We start from the raw sequence: 16,734 nt of genomic DNA, 5'->3' as shown, positions 1-16,734 counted from the left end.
ATCGTTGATCCGCCATAAAGTGTCGAAAGTTTTTAGTAATAAACGTTAACTTAATAAAGACACGTTTAAAAATGATGAAAGTGAAATGTCGATGAAAGAAGCATCTATTTACGTGCCTTAATTTGTTGTAATTAATTCGGAAGGCAGGATAAAAGTTTTTAGATAGCTGCTTGGAAAAAGCACTTCACGTGAAACGATGTATCTAATATTAATATGTACGGAGAGCAAACTTTGGAATTTCCGATAGAACTTCGTAACTGGGTCAAGAAGCTCTATATTATGGCATTCAATTATAACGAAACCGACAGGCGCCGCGTTGTTGCGATAAATTCTTCACGGTTTCATCTCATTTCTCAGCTATGAGTTATTCGCCAAGCACTTTCACTGTAATATTAAAATGAGCAATAGATTTAGTAATTGGTGAAAAGTTTTGCTCTTAGAAAAGCGTTCAACTATCGATGGTTCTTCTATTACGGTTTGAAATTTTTCCATGTCAAATCTTTAAATACTTGAAATATAATTTTTCGCTGTTCCAGACATCTTTATAATATTTTACATCTATCACATAAAATGTCTTCTTTTCTTTTCTCCAAATTTATTTTAATATCTAATATTCTGATATGTATAGAAACGTTCAGTTTATCTATTTTCTATTAATTTATCTTATTGATATTTTACTTTTTTCTAACTGTATTGCGATACATTAACCCTGAGAAATGGCTTTCCTTATTGAAAACATCTATCTCTTCGTTGTAATTACAAGATATTTTATCCTAGAACTTTCTGTCTTCGCAATAAGAAGCCTGTACCTTGACGCTTTAACGAGTTATCAATTAACTAAACGACGAATGTTTTTATTTCCAACCTTGTCAAATTTTAGAACGCTGTATTATCTTTCGAGACAAACAGCAGCGGAAACGTGCCTCTATTATCAACGATTAATAAAAATAATTGCCCTTCAGTGCAATCGAATGCAATTCAACCCTGAAAAGGTCGACGATTAAAAAAAGTGCCCGCCGTTACAATTAAAAAATATTCCCCATCGAAAACGCTCCCTTCTTGCTATAAAAAAACTCAGTATCGTTCCAATTAAAACATACCCAATTTCCCCAAAAGCTATCTGTCATGTGAAATAAAAAAAAAAACACGCTGTATTATGTCTGTCGAAGTCGAACTTTTTATCCTGCGAAAAAGATTTTTTTTCATTAATTATGAATAACAGAAGCACGTTTTTCGGATGGTTTGGCAAAGAAGATGCAATGTACTAAAACGCGAGATCAGACACAACACAATTATCGTTTAGCTAATTGGCAAAGTATCGATTTAAGAGGCCAACTATTAGGTTGTCCGAAAAGTTTCTTTCGTTTCATAAGGTGATAATAGATGAACAACACTTGCTGTTTTATATTATTTTATTGAATTAGGTATGATCCATTTCGTAATATTTCTATTATCATATAATTAATATTCTATTATTCTATTATTATATAATTAATATTGTGCGTCTATGATTTTCTAATATAACGAAAGAAACTTTTCGGACAACCTGATAATTTATCAAGCTGCAACGTCTCGTAAAGCAACATGAAGCGTGAAACGTTTAAAATTAACCGTAGAATTCGCGCATCCTGTCTATCATCGTGCCAACCCTATGAAATCACTTCGTTTCCCAGAAGAAGCTTTCGAAACGATCTCCGAAAACAGGCTACTTCCGATCATCGTACGAACACGATCGCATCGTCGCATTCGGCGGAACAATGGGCATTCTGTCGCGTCTGTCGTTCGCGTCGCCGCGTCAAAGAACGAAATTGAACATGCAAATAGATAAAGTGGCACTCGAGGGCCCCCGGTTTGCTTGGCTCGTCAGAAGCTCGGCGTACAATGGAAGCTGAAAAGCCTTTCGCGGCTGCCGCCTCTCTTCTACGTCACCGGGGAGTTACTAATCCAACGATGTCGTTGATCCTGCTCGATAAATGACGAGCAACGCCCATGAGACCACGGCCCTACCCTAACCAAGATTTACGACGCTTATGCACGCGCGTACGCGTGCGTACGTAAACGCATCAAGACGAATAAATATCCGGAACGTGTATTGTAACGAATGAGCGCATCCGACTTTGCTAGCGATTCCGACTGAAACACGGTTCATTTGATTCATGCTAATGCTAATTGTTCTTTATCGAGGATTACAAGTCTTCCTTTTCGGAGACAATTTCCATTCGTCGTCGTTCATTAAATTATTAACTATTTAGAAACTAAAAGGTTCGTGGTAATTTATTTAATTTCTAGCATTGCCAGTATACATGAAACGTACATTACATTCTTGGTTGATGAAATTAAATTAAATGTGCCAATGGACGCTTGTCATTACCATTTTATGTTTCTAACTACCTATACAGTGGGTGTAAAAAGCCACGTCATTATACTCGTTACAGTGTACATTCGCGCACTGTTACAGTCATTACAGTACTCACACGCTAATTAAATCCAAATATATGAAAAATGTCGAATCATTTAATAGCACTTCCACGTGGCTACGAAATTTTGATACTGCGAAAATGAAATGTCGAGCGTGGTAGAAAAAGCTCCTCGTTGGAAAATAAGGGTGCGTACCAATACCGTGTAACCGTTGTAACTTTCTTCGCCATGTTTCATACAGAATTTCCATCATTTTCCATAATAATAAATTTGTCCTTTTTTTGCTACTAGCATCGTTTGCTACACATCTCAATTCGTCAATTATCATCACATCTATAATCGTTTCTAAACAAGACGCAAACGAACAACGATCCAATCTACCCTCGCATCCGACGCATCTCTTCCGCTTTTCCACTTGACATTGCATCTCCCGGACATTGATCTTCCCCCACGATGCATCCTGTCACCTAATTCCGCGTCGTAAATTAGCTCGTCGCATGGATCCGCCCGCGGACGCAGTCGAAAATCAGAGATAATCTGGTTTCGTTCGCTTTGTTCGCACGCACCCTCTCGGAAAGCTGCGCTCCATTTTCGTCTGGAGATTCTCGTGTAAACCAGTTGTAATCAGATTGGCTAAGGCTCTGAGTCACGGTGTATCGAGCCACGAGGCATGATCGAATTTGCAATCGGCCAGGAAAATCGTACGTACGTCGGATGAGTCTATTCCACTCTGTATACGCTCGAATATTCGTTCCTCTTGATGCGCTTACGAACACGAACGTATCCTCTATGTTCCGAGAAATATCTTTTAGTTTATATTTTTTGAACGTTAAATCCGAACAAATCCTCCTTGGTACTTAGGAACAAATTTCAATTAGTATTTTAGTGCTGATGTTTCGGCGAAGAAGAGTCAAGCGCGCAACTCTTTGATCATCTCGCAGATGTGTTTCACAGTTGATGAGTATACAGATGAATATTGGCACGCTAATTGTATTTATTGTAACGTTTACAAGCGGTTTACTCGAGTCTTGCAATATTACATTTCGCATTGTTTAGTTGTACTTTCATATGAACATAAATATTCAATTGGACACTATGGAAATGACATGTATAGAAGCTGGGAAAAGATTCGTTGAAGAGAAAAGAGTACGTGCGAATATTTTTCGTAGTTAGTATGATACAGTTCAAACACCTTGTTCGGGAAAAGCAAGAAGTTATTTGGAAACTTACAAAGAAGTTGTTTATTATTTTTATATTATTTTTATTATTTTACTTTCTTATTGTTAGCCCAAGAATTTGATGTTCTTTTAACACAGAATGGAATTGTTTTGTGTTGTTAGATTTTCGAAAGAATGTGGCAGATAATTTGGTGGTGAAACGTTTATTGATTTAGTTCGTTGATGACCTCCACACTATTTTAACACAAACGTAATAACTCGAAAGATGAAGGAACGATAGAGAGAATTGAGTTCAGGTAGTTTTCATGAAGAATAAAATACAAGAAGATAAATTCATCGGTGATATTCCGGACATATAAATATCAAGCCATGGTAGAATTTAATATTAAATTTATCGGGAGAAAATACAATCAAATAGCCATTAATATTTGATTAAACTTGTTTCCGAGAGTTTCATGCGTTTCCTGTTTTATTTAATGTCAGCAGCATTTCCACTTAACGAAACCGTCGAGTCGAATATCATTAGTAATTCGACATCACACGTAACCAAGCAGCTATGTATTTGAAAAATACACTCGTGAAAGTAATTAAATGCTACGTAAAACGCCAATCGAATATTAAATACTAGGCAGTGAATGAAATATCAGAAACGATAGAGATATTTACAGACTTTTTACGAAGCATTTATATGTAAAATAATGAGATGCATATATTGTCGACGTATAATACATCGAAAAAATTTTACTTATCTCGAGAATTTGTTGAAACAAACAATGGAAAAGATAATGAGAGAATATATTTCAAAGAATATGGAAAATTTATAACATTCGTACAAACTATTATACATACTAACAAGTATATTTTAGAACCAAGAGAAACGAAACGATGAACAAATTCAGCGTAGTGAGAATTAGCGATAAGAATAGCAGTAATTAGCAATAGAAGCAATGAAACGAAAGATTCTTGAAGGGATTGCAGGTTGGAAGAATGTAACATGAGCGAGATAAAGAGCAATGTAACCAAGTTCGTTCGAAGGCCGACCGGCTGAAATTAATAAATATACTACTATCACTGACATATTTTACTTCTTAAAGATAATTTAAGGTAATATTTTTTGTGGCATTTCAATGTTAAGTTATTCACTAATAATCTTGCATTATGTTCCGTACATACGTAGATGTACGGATACGTATATACGTATAGACGTAGATACGATCGTGGAAAAAATTCCTCAAGGAAGAAAACCATCGACACATAATATAGCAAATTCATGTGAAACGTTAGAACAGTCATTAGAACTGGATACGAACCTCGTACTCTATCTCATTTGTATAATTTTTCACTTCTAAACTAGTTTCTATGTGACAAAGCCGACTCATTATAAATAGAAAATCCATGTTAAATCCAAACTACGATCTCTTTCGTACAAAATCAATATCCGAAAAAGAGAACGGATTTTAATCTCGTTGCCAAAAAAGTTCTAGAGCCAAACGTACATCGAACAATTTTAAACTTCGTGAAAAAGTCACCCGCTGTACTCAACATAGCGCACGAAACATATCCTCTTACACTTTGCCTTTCAACCGAAATATTCGCTGAAAAGATCAAAATACAAAGCTGTTGGCGCATGAAACAATGATAAAAAAAAAAAAAGAAAAAGGAGAGGAACAGAGAAAAAACGTTCTCTTCGATGTATGAAATGAATTCGAAACGCAAACTCTGCAGGCGTTTTTTTGTCAGTCTTTTTTCTGTCGTTTTGGAGAAACGTCGGAACGTATCGCCATAGCAACCGATCAGGCATGATCGGTGAATGAAATGGGGCCGAAATGATTTGCGGTCGAGGTTCGATCACGGTTTATCGATGACGAGTCCTCCCTAGGGAGAGTTAACCGAGCTACGTTCCGGGCGAAAGGGGTGTGGCAGTCTGTTATTTCGAGGGTTGGCACGCCGACGCAACGATAAGGACTGACCCACATTCTCATGGATACTTCTGGCAGGATATTAGGCCTCCTGCAACCGACTCTCGCCTGTTGTTGTCCTCCTTTTCGACTGATCGAAGACTCTCGGGCTACCTCTTGATGGAAGAGAGGTTGGTTTACTTGAAACAATGGGGTCGGGCGGCTGGAAAATCGCTAATTGCCAGTTCGTCGCGTCTACGAGCTTCGATAGATGTTGATATCTCGTTGAGACAGCCGCTGGAATAATTCGATCGAACGAGAACGAAGTAGTATTTATTTATTTATTTATTAATGGACGTTAACCTCATTGCACGATAGTAAAAGCTATGTTACGTAAGTTAGAAGAGAACAGGAATGCATAAACTGATACAAACAGATATTACATTAAGCGTTAAATATGGGAAACACGGAACGTCGAATGTCGTGAAAGGATATAGAAAAGACATCAACTAGACCAGAGTATTGCATACTATGGTAATCAGGTTGCTGTTTCTAATATCGCTCGGGAAGAATACAATACGGGAAACTATAGTATCACGCGAAGAACACGAACATGCGTTATAAGCTAAAGAAACCGAGGGGCAATCGACGAGATTATTTATAAGCTTGAATAAAAAAAGAATATCGGCAATCTCTCTCCTGTTCTTCAGAGTGATACCGTTCAATTTATGAAATATAGGAATCACAATTGAAATGTTATTCTGTTTGCTGATGTTCATTTTTAGAGGAATAAAATGGGAATAAAGGTTGGAGCTAACGTTCCGAATATTCTATGGGATTTGCTTGAATTGTACTTGTGTTGGGACTTGTTTTCTTTTAGAATTTACAATTAGAAAGTATTTTGTGAATTTTAGCAAAGGCTTTTGTGTAAAGTTCCTGGACAGAAATTATTGTGCTCTGCTGTTGATAATTATTTAATTGGCTGGAAAATAAAGCAGTTGATCGCAGGTATCATTTTCCAATCAATTGAACAAATAGGAGAAGGTGTGACTTACGAGTAGTTGAACAGTGATTTCTATATTGCATATTACGTAATATTGATTTTTCTTGTAAATAATTTAATACGATGGCATTGTAGAAACTGGAACGTATCGTTGATTATATCTAAATAAATGTTTTCTCAGACATTCTAGAGCAATTTTATGGTTCATTTTTTAAACGTAATGTGAATATACAAGGACTAAATCCGTTTCGCAAGATCCTATCTGTAACTGCTAAATGAAAAGTTGAAAGAGGTAGAAGGAAGAAAAATAGATATAGACACGCTCGTGTTAAAGCTACTGTAATTTTGTGCCCGTAATGCCACGTTCATTACAGCTTTCGTTAGATGTTGTACCTTTGAGTTTTTGTGCAGCCTTGCCAATCGATGCTAGAACGATAAAAAGACTTGCAAGCATGTCCGAGGTCAGCTAAAAATATTGCTGACTTTCTTTCGCTATTACTATATTCACTGTGATTCTTATCAACTGAATTTATTACTACTTCTAACTGTAGAGTCCTAAATTGACAGGATAAATATTTTCAATAATATCATTTCATTCGATCGGGAATCTCATTTACGAAATGCAATAAAATTCCAAGTTAACAAGCAACAAATAAAAACAAAGCTTCGACACTCGAAGGATCGAACGAAGAATCTTAAAAAATCTGCCTCTGTAAATAATTGTAGAAATGTAGAAAATTGAAGCTATTAAAAATAAACCTACTAAACTTAAATAAAAGCTGTAAATAAACTTAAATAAAAGCTATTAAAAAGAAACTTACTATTAATTACGGGATTATCTTAATATAATATAAAACTGACGATATAAAAGTGCATGAAACCGAGTCTTTTTAGCAACTTGCAAAAACTACAGCTTTGATGTATAAAGTAGCACCTCTCTTTTGTCCACAAAGTTTCCACAGCATTACCCGCCAACTGTACCGTCTTTTGTTCCACTTTCTATCGCATCTACGACAAAGAACGCTACTACCATTTTGCTTTCGCGCGCTGTCTTATCGACTATCTTCGATCGAACACACTGCGAACCAGAAACAGTAAGAAAAGGCATCGTTCTTCTTTCGTATAACATATTGTGTCTAATATACCTTCATAAGTTTAATAATCCATGGTATATACGTATTTCAACGAGGACAGGTCTTAGTCGTCACGTGGACCATGAGCCGCGATAGAAGAAAGAATAAAAATTGTAGCACGCTTATGTATAACGCAAGAATTGAAGAGCCTCTATTATTGTAAAGCAGCGAACGATGAGCTCGGAGATTGCGCTCCAGAGAGATGCATCCTTCTACTATCCCACTCCCTACCCTCTGTGTCTCTCTACAACATTCTCTCTCCTCTCGTTTCATCCTCTTTTCCGCTCGCGTTTTGTCGACGAAATTGCATTTTCTCTTGGTTCAGAATCGCGGTTCACCGGTCGAAACGAACGCAGGCGTGTGTCTGCGTATCCACTCGTACACACGTAGCACACAGATACAAACTAACGCAACTGTCATACAGAACGTTTCACGTAATTGGGACAGGCTACGCCTTTAAATTATTCCGAGGGAGGATACTAAATACGTTGAGGCTGAATCAAAATGTTTTGATACGTCATAGGGGTTTTTATTTAAGGAATTAAGTTGTTTATTTAAGTAGTTTCGAGGATTTGTTTCTTTTTTTTTCTTCTTTTTTTCTTCTTTAAGGAAATTGAAGATTTTTGTTGATACTGTGAGTCAACTGTAGACTTTTATTGTTTGTACGGTAGCATTACGGTGTGTGTGCTTGAGTTTTAATTGTGCTTGATTTTAGATTGGAATAAACAAGGTGGTTGGTGGTTGGTAAAATTTTTTTTTTTTAATTTTTCCATCGAGACAACGATCTACAGTGAGATCCGTTATAACGTACCGCACGCGTACCGAGCAAAGATTCAAAGTCGATTTTCTCGAAAACAAAGCCTCAAACGAAAAACTTTTATTCTATATTTTCGACTTCTTTTTTCGCGTAGAATCACCCCCTTTCCGCTTGTACCACCAGTTACCAACCATCCTGTAGATGTATCTTAAGTTTAATTGTGGAATATTTGGATCTACCGTTTTAAGCGTCTCTCATACGTTTTTACATGTGGCATGAATAATTGCATTTATTGGTTAAAATATCTTCTTATCTAATTATTATATTTTTCGTAAATAAAATTGGAATTTCTGCAATTGTTTAATTATCTCTTTCTTTTCTTTAAAACAGAAATGAAAATAAGGAAAGAAGGAGGAAACGTTTTTTAATTTCTGCAAGGTTTCGCGTCACTTTTTTTCTTATCGCAATTAACTGTACGAAAGACAACGCGACACAAAGTGGTGATTTTTATCGGAAGTAAAATCATGACGTGAATCGCAAGGCGTAAATCGAATTTCGTTCTCTCCAGATCGAACTAGATTTTAATCGTACACTACCGGCCGTTTCAATTAACGTTTCATTCGGCCTCTGTACATTTAAAAGGATTTCACGGTGCACGGGTTTATAGGTTGCGCAGATTAATGTCGACAACTTTACAAATGCAGCTTTATGGATCGACAGCCCGTAAAAATTTAGGCTTACGAATATATTCCACCCACAGCTCTTTAATTTATTAGGTTTTATCGATGCTTCCAACCATCTATAAAAATCGTACATAAATACATCGTAAAAAAAAAATACTACGACATAAATCTGTTAAATATTCAGTTCCATCCATTTTACTAAGAGTAAATTTTGCTAACAGTAAATATTTCGTTCTCTTACTTGGATAATCCCATCAATCTACTTGTTAAATATTTTTGCAACGATAATTTTTCAAATTTTACCATTATTTTTATGCGTTGGATTGTCCGAAAAGTTTCTTTCGTTTTATAGGCAAATATTAAATGCACAACGTTTTTTTGTTTTATATTATTTCATCGAATTAATACGTATGTTCTGTTGCAACAGAATGGATCGTAATTTAATAAAATAACATGAAACAAGAAACGTTGTGCATTTATTATTTCCTCGTAGAACGAAAGAAACTTTTCAAACAACCTAATATCTAGACTATATCTAGACACTCAAGAGAAAAAAGAATCTGTTCCTAATTCACCGATTCGATACAACTATACATACATACATATATATACACAATGGCAAAGTTCTATTTCTTACGAATTTCATTAGATCGTTACGTGTGAAATATTTCTTTAAATAAGTCTGTAACCGGACTTAGTTTCGTCAATATATCATACTGGATGAAATAAAGTTCAAAATTGACACACTATAAATTTTAGTAACCTTTGTTAACCAATATGATAAAAAATTTCTAGTGCAGTCTTCTATTCGATATAAATCGATTTTGCAAAATTATGGTGTCTTATACTTCTCGTTTTATAAACCTTCTTTCGTCTGTCACGGTACATTTAATTAAAGTAATATACAAGTCATATAAATTATTTCCTTGCTTTCTGCTTCCTGTTTTACCTTATTGTTTACATTTCCAATTTCTTCGCTTAATTTTCCGCAACGTTTCATGGAAACCTGATGGAGGATTGTTGTATTTCGAAGGAGATCGAAGTGTCGAAGGGGTCCGTTCATTGCTGCGAGAAAACTCAATTAACAGGGTATTGCAATTAAGCTTTCGACGGGGAGAAAAAGTTGAAGAAGTTGCTCGGGGCCTACTTTGCGAAATCGAGAAACGGAGCAGCGGCTGATTGGCACTCGCCTTGATAAATTCATTAACAACGCGCTGCAGACGTCTACCGTTTAAATTGACGAAGATAATCCGCCTGTTCTCGCGACAGATCTCGATTTAAACTTCTCAAAGATACTTCCCCTGCCAGACTTTTCTCTTCCTTGCTGCGCTCTGATCCCGTCCAACAATTTTCTCTCGAACGACTTTACATTTTCTTGGAATAATATCGTCTTCAATTTTTGAAGCAAATCTCCCTCACCTTGATTCATTTTGGATTTTATGTGATTTTATGAGATTGCATAAATATTGAATCTTTTCTTCGTTCAGCGTGATAAAGAAAATGAGAAGAGAAATTTAATCTTGAACAGCAATTTTTCATTTTATTTATGGTAAACACGTGAAACCTGTAAAAATTAGCGGGATTTTTATTTTTTAGCGAATAGATATATTTTCGATGTTATTAATTAAAGTATTGACAATCAGCGACATAGTATTTCATAATGAATAATACATAAACTAGCATAATTATCGATGAAACTGAGCGCAAGAAGAGTTTCTTGTATTCCTGTAAATTAATAATAATAAGCAGATTGAAAGGAATTTTTCCAAATTCCAATTTTTTCTTCGTTCCAAAGATCTTCTAATGTTTTTTATTCTTCTAACTTTAGGCTTTCCGTAAAAATGACCACTCAAGCAATCTATTAAAAAAAGCTTAATAAATCATTGCCGTTGATGAAAAATATATATCTTTTTATCGCTATAATGCATGCACATGTAGTTTTTCCATTTTACCGTTAATAATATAATTATACAATTCAGTTTACTGTGTTTTCCAGATATTGATGAAAGATATACATTCTGAAATAAATCGTCAGTATGAATTCATATAATTTAGACATCATTTATCAATATGTCGTGCATAGTTCATTGCTTAATTAAGCGAATGGTTTAATGGACTAGTAACAAATCGATTTGGTAGATATACAACATTTTCGTAACGTTCAGCAAAACATTTTCATTCTGATAATCAGAATACATGCATGTGCTGCCCGAGGTTATATTTCCATTTAGGATTATTAGAGCGGATTTACGTTCTGCTTTTATCTATACCAGTTGAATTCGCGAAATATGTAACACTAATTCTATAATAATCGTTTCGTTAAACATCATCTTCACAAATTACTATTCACAACGTCGCAAATATTAAACTGAAGAGAAATAAAGGAGCAGTTGATTGAAATGTGTTTTGTTTTCAGCGCATAATTATAACGAGAATAGCTTCCATAAATATAAATATCTGGATATATTAACCAGAATTTCGATACAAAATCTTAATTTCTTCGGTGTTTTTTTGACGTTCTATTTTCTTAAGACTAAGATAAAAGCCAATATTATTAGATATTAAATTATATACATTAGATATTTTATAGAAATATTATATTTTAAATGTAGGTTCGCAAAGTATTCGGAAAATAAGAGAAAATGGCAAACGAGCGCTTAATTATTCGTAATGAAAAAATTTGCATAAATTTAAACAAAGGTATCGACGTGTCAAGGAAAAACCCAACGTACATGTCGATAATCTTTTGATCTTTGAACGATTATTAACGAGCGTTTGATGATTTTTTGCGCAGGTGGTAACGCCACAGAAATGCGGCGACGTGTACCTTTACGATCTTCCAGCGAGCCGAGGAAGTCCTGCTCCACCCTCCAGGCACGATTCACCCTTGAATTCGAATAACGAGCATTTACACAACTCAGGTGCGTAGCAACCCTTCGGTTTATTCTCCAACGATTCGTTCGCGACGTAGCAACTTCAATAGTTTCATAGAGTGTACGCTGAAAATTGCGTGGAAATGTGTTTCTCAAATGAAACGTCCTTACGTATATATTTGCATGTAATCATGCTATTTAATGTTTAATTCATGACGTAGCTTTTTAATAAATGTAATTTGAATAAATAAAAAGCTGGATAGAAACAGATAATTTCACTTGCTGAAGAGTAACTTTGATTTAAATTATTCAAATTATATTGCTTAATTTTTCATTCGAATAACGTATACGTATATATTGTTTATGATTAATATAAAAGTTGATATAAAAATAAGAATAGAAAAAGTAACTTTATTCGTGTGTGAGAAATTTGTACAAAATATAAATTGATACTTTAACGAGGCATTACAAAATTTCCAGCAAACGATACTTTGTATTCGAATAAAATTATTTCTTTTATAGTATTTTTATAATATTTTGTAATATTTAATAATATAATATTTTGTAATATTTTATAATATTTTTATAATATTTTAGTGTACTCGTCGTTTTATTCATACAGAGATTACTCTGTTATTTTATATTCTGATCGTTCTGTTAACGCGAATTCCAATTGAAACGTTTTAGTTAAACAGAACTAAACTGGAGATACAGCGCGATTGCATACTTTTCAATTAACATCACTCCGCGAGTAAATGTACGGACAAATATTGATTTGAGTATCATGAAATGATTAAAGTTGCATAAAGAATTCATATTAGAGAATAATGTTAATTATTTCGTTTCGAATAAACATTATTCATAATTTTCGTAATAGATTTGCATATATTTGTATTCTTCTTGTTTCATACAGAATCTCGTTTACGGTCGCGTACGTTTTATTAAAATTGCGCACCGGATGTTGTTTTGGCACGCGTGTGCAACAGGAAGTATCGAACGATTTTAACGAATGGAATAATTGTTCATCTATCTATTATGCTTCTCGTACGAATCTCATTTCATACTTAGAGATACGCTAAATAGAACACAGAAATTACAAAGAGAATATAAAATTATGCCAAATATAGAAGATTTATTTTTCAATTAGTATCTTCGAAATTGATAACTTTTCTCGCTTCATCTCCGATGGAAAAAATTATAAAAAAATAGAGCAGTTTATCGGATGTTTTTGTCATTAACAGAACAATCAGAATTATTACATTTATTCTGGAATGTTATACTTATATTTCGATACTGCGTCAGAGAGTAACTGTACAAAGGAGTGGAAAAGTGATGAAAAATTGTTTCAAAGGCATTTTTCTTCGAAAACGATATAGATATAAAAGCGAATGTTTCTTTCCTATTATTTAACGTTTATTGTAGAAGCATATACACGTTTCTCCATTGAAGTTCAACGTTCATCGTAGTTTTCACTTTATCGCGCTTTCTTTCAGCCCTTCGTACGTAACAATAAAATAAAAATGTATTTACAATTTCGCGACAATTCAAATTTCTTTCCGTCACTTGTCTATTTAACTCTCGACTCTTATTTGCTTGTTCGCCGAGTCAACGAAGTTCCGCTACCTCGAAATTGGGAAATAATCTTCCGTGTAACTATGAAATTGCAAATTTCAAGAAAGGAACGAAAAAGAATAAAAAACAAACACAAAGTATTTGGTCTAAAATGCTGGGAAACGATCCAAGTATTTGATAAAGAAGCGGACGCCTTGTAATTTGCATCGAACAAATAGAGTGGCATATCGTAAGTTCAGATCCTAACATCGTCGTACAATGTCATCATCCTCTTGGTGTCTAAGGTCATTCGAAGCTCATGGTTCAGGCATATTCAAATGTACTTTCTCGTCCGTGACACGATGCAACAGGAACGGACACGCGTTTTCTATATTAAAATACGACAATGACCTTGAAAAAAAAAAATTAGAAGAAAAAAAGGAGCCAATCGAAAACTTTTTCTCATCTGGAAATTGGAAATCGTTCAAATCGTCTTACAAGCATTTTTCATGACATTAGCGACAAAGGAGATATTTAAGTGGTTTTCTTCAGCTGGCTTATCCTGTATATCGAGAAGGTTTAGATATATACAGATATCACGACAAAGCGATCTTTTTAATCCGTTTAATCGGCCATTATACTTTTGTTGCTGGGTATTCGGTTGAAAACAAGATATTTCCATAGAAAGCGTTTATTGAGAATCGATAGCACGTCGATGTTATTCGCCGATTTCTTTCATTAAACGGCGCTATTGCGAACACGATTTCCATCTCCATTCGAAAAACCACATATCGACTCGTGAATGTACGTATACGCAATGTTGCAATATTTACGATAAAAACTTTCAGCTTGTATCATCGGTGTTATATCGAGAGATCAATAATGTAGAAATACTTGGAAAAATTTTTACTGCACCGATACGGAACACACACACAGACAGCATACGCTCGGTTACAAAGCAAAAGAGCTTTGAAGAAATTGTATGGAAATTGTAGTTAAAAAGAGGAAAACGTCACAGAAACTCTAGGAAATTCATGTTTCGATACGTTTACTTCCTTAGACATGGAAACGAGTTTATGAAGTTGTAGAAACGTGTAGAGGTTTATTTATTTATTGTTTGTAGATAGACGTTTTCATGTATCGTATACTTTTTGCCAGAAATGCTCTGTTCGTACTAAATAATTGATTGTTACGTTGCATTTTCTAATATTTACCGAAGGGTGTAATTATTTTAATTTATTTATTGTGTGGAAATTGTAGTTAAAAAGAGGAAAACGTTACAGAAACTCTAGGAAATTCATGTTTCGATACGTTTACTTCCTTAGACATAGGAAACGAGTTTATGAAGTTGTAGAAACGTGTAGAGGTTTATTTATTTATTGTTTGTAGATGGTAGTTTTCATGTATCGTATACTTTTTGTCAGAAATTCTCTGTTCGTACTAAATAATTGATTGTTACGTTGCATTTTCTAATATTTACTGAAGGATGTCACAGGATATTTATAAATATAATCGTAATTTTTTCACGTAGTTGTCATGTAGCAATAATAAATAAAACGATCAGCAATCGCTTATTAGAATGCTATTCAAAGCTGAGATAAATTGCAGATCGCGAGCTTTTCTATTATTTGTTAGTCTGTCAACTTCGAAAACGAGGATGCTTTAAGAACAGATAATGAATCCAGGAAGTATCGTAAAAATCGAAGTTATACGAAAATGATAGAAGCAAAAAAAAAAAAAGGAAGAAAAATGTTTTGACGATACGCGATTGGTTCGTAGCCTACTGAATTTTAAAACTGCTGCCCCATAAAAAAACAGAAAATATGACTTTCGAATTTTTCAATAAATCGATAAATCCATACGAGTCCACTTTACGTTATCAATATTTAACAGACATTTTACAAAATCATAAAAATTCTCTACGTTACGTTGAGAGAAGTAGTATTTGAGAAATAAAGTTGTTGAAATAAAGTGTGAAAAAAAAAATAAACTAAAAGAAAATTGCGTTTCTTACGCGAAAAACTATTTCGATCTTTAAATAATTTTCATACTACGAGCAAAACGATGTCAACAACCAAGTCAGTTTTGTCGAGACAAGATCAAAAACTGTCGCGTAATTGTATTCGAACGATACAAGAAAATCGCTACAATCGCTGAAAGGAATCGCAGCTATTGTACTCCATTTGTTACGGACGATGAAGAAGAAGATGTACCGTGTGCTATCTTATTTGTGCGTATTCGCGTGTCCGGTACCGAGGCTATTTATCTCGGATGATCGAAGAAAAATAGCCTGCTGGTTCCTTTCACGAATCAACGTATCCGGGACATTCCGCGATCGTGGACCATTAACGTAGGAAATTACAAAGCTATCTCGCGGGACCTTAACCAATCTGTGAAGTGAAAGATCGCTGATCCTGTCACGGTTCTCCTATCGACCGACTAACCTCGTTCGTCTGCAACGAGCCGTTTGAAAAATTCGCCTACCGAGAACAATGGTATCTCGATTGTTCGGATATTTAGTAAATAAATTGACGATATCGTATCTGTTTGTAATAGGCAATAAATTTAGCAGCGAATAGATTATGTTGCATTCAGAAAGTAATAATTATTATACGTTATTAGTCGTGCTATAATATTAGTTATTTAGTATTATTTTTATCGTTATTGGTATTAGTATTAGTTATTTATTGCAGTTTAGATTAGATAATCGGAAGTTTGGATATCTGTGACGTTTTTTGAGTTTTTCTTTCGTCTTGCAAGAGGTTTGGAAGTACGCACATTGATCGCTTCAGGTCACTGTTAATTATGCAAGTGTATACTTGCTATTGGAAGTAATTTCGTCGTGTGAAGTATAAGAAAACTACAGATAATATAGCGACGCGTAAGAAAATAAATTTCCTGGTACCGTTTGTATAAGGAAATAAGTATCGATTGTAGAGAGGATAATACACGTCTGTGAGTGAAAACGTGCATTAATCTCTGAAAACTGAAAATCCTTTCTTTTCTCCAATCTCGTCAAGTTTGAAAGATCGTCAAGTATACGTGAACTTGGTTAATTTCTAGCACAGAAATGAACAATTAGCCAAAGATCGTTGTACACGCAATAAGAAATTGTAAATATAGAATAACATTTCTTGCACCTTTGAAGCCACGTTCTCGAGAAAAATGAATTCCAAAATTTATGAATTTGCTATAAGAACTTTCCCTATTTATAAACACACCGCTGTATACAAAAGTTAC

The 16,734-nt window shown here is 34.5% G+C and overlaps 1 protein-coding gene across 1 annotated transcript in view; it reads left to right on the top strand.

Moving 5' to 3' along the window:
- p130CAS (Serine_rich_CAS and FAT-like_CAS_C domain-containing protein p130CAS) overlaps positions 1-16,734 on the top strand; it is a 162,859-nt gene that overhangs the window by 134,847 nt on the left and 11,278 nt on the right. The window contains exon 4 of the mRNA XM_069114216.1: positions 11,865-11,991. Coding sequence (XP_068970317.1) covers positions 11,865-11,991 — 127 coding nt within the window. The remainder of the gene's footprint in view (positions 1-11,864; positions 11,992-16,734) is intronic.

This window comes from Bombus flavifrons, chromosome 1 (genome assembly GCF_040668555.2).
Source record: "Bombus flavifrons isolate JBK064 chromosome 1, iyBomFlav1_principal, whole genome shotgun sequence".
NCBI lineage: Eukaryota > Metazoa > Arthropoda > Insecta > Hymenoptera > Apidae > Bombus > Bombus flavifrons.
The sequence above is the reverse complement of the archived record's forward strand: the minus strand, read 5'-3'. Positions and strand labels throughout refer to the sequence as shown.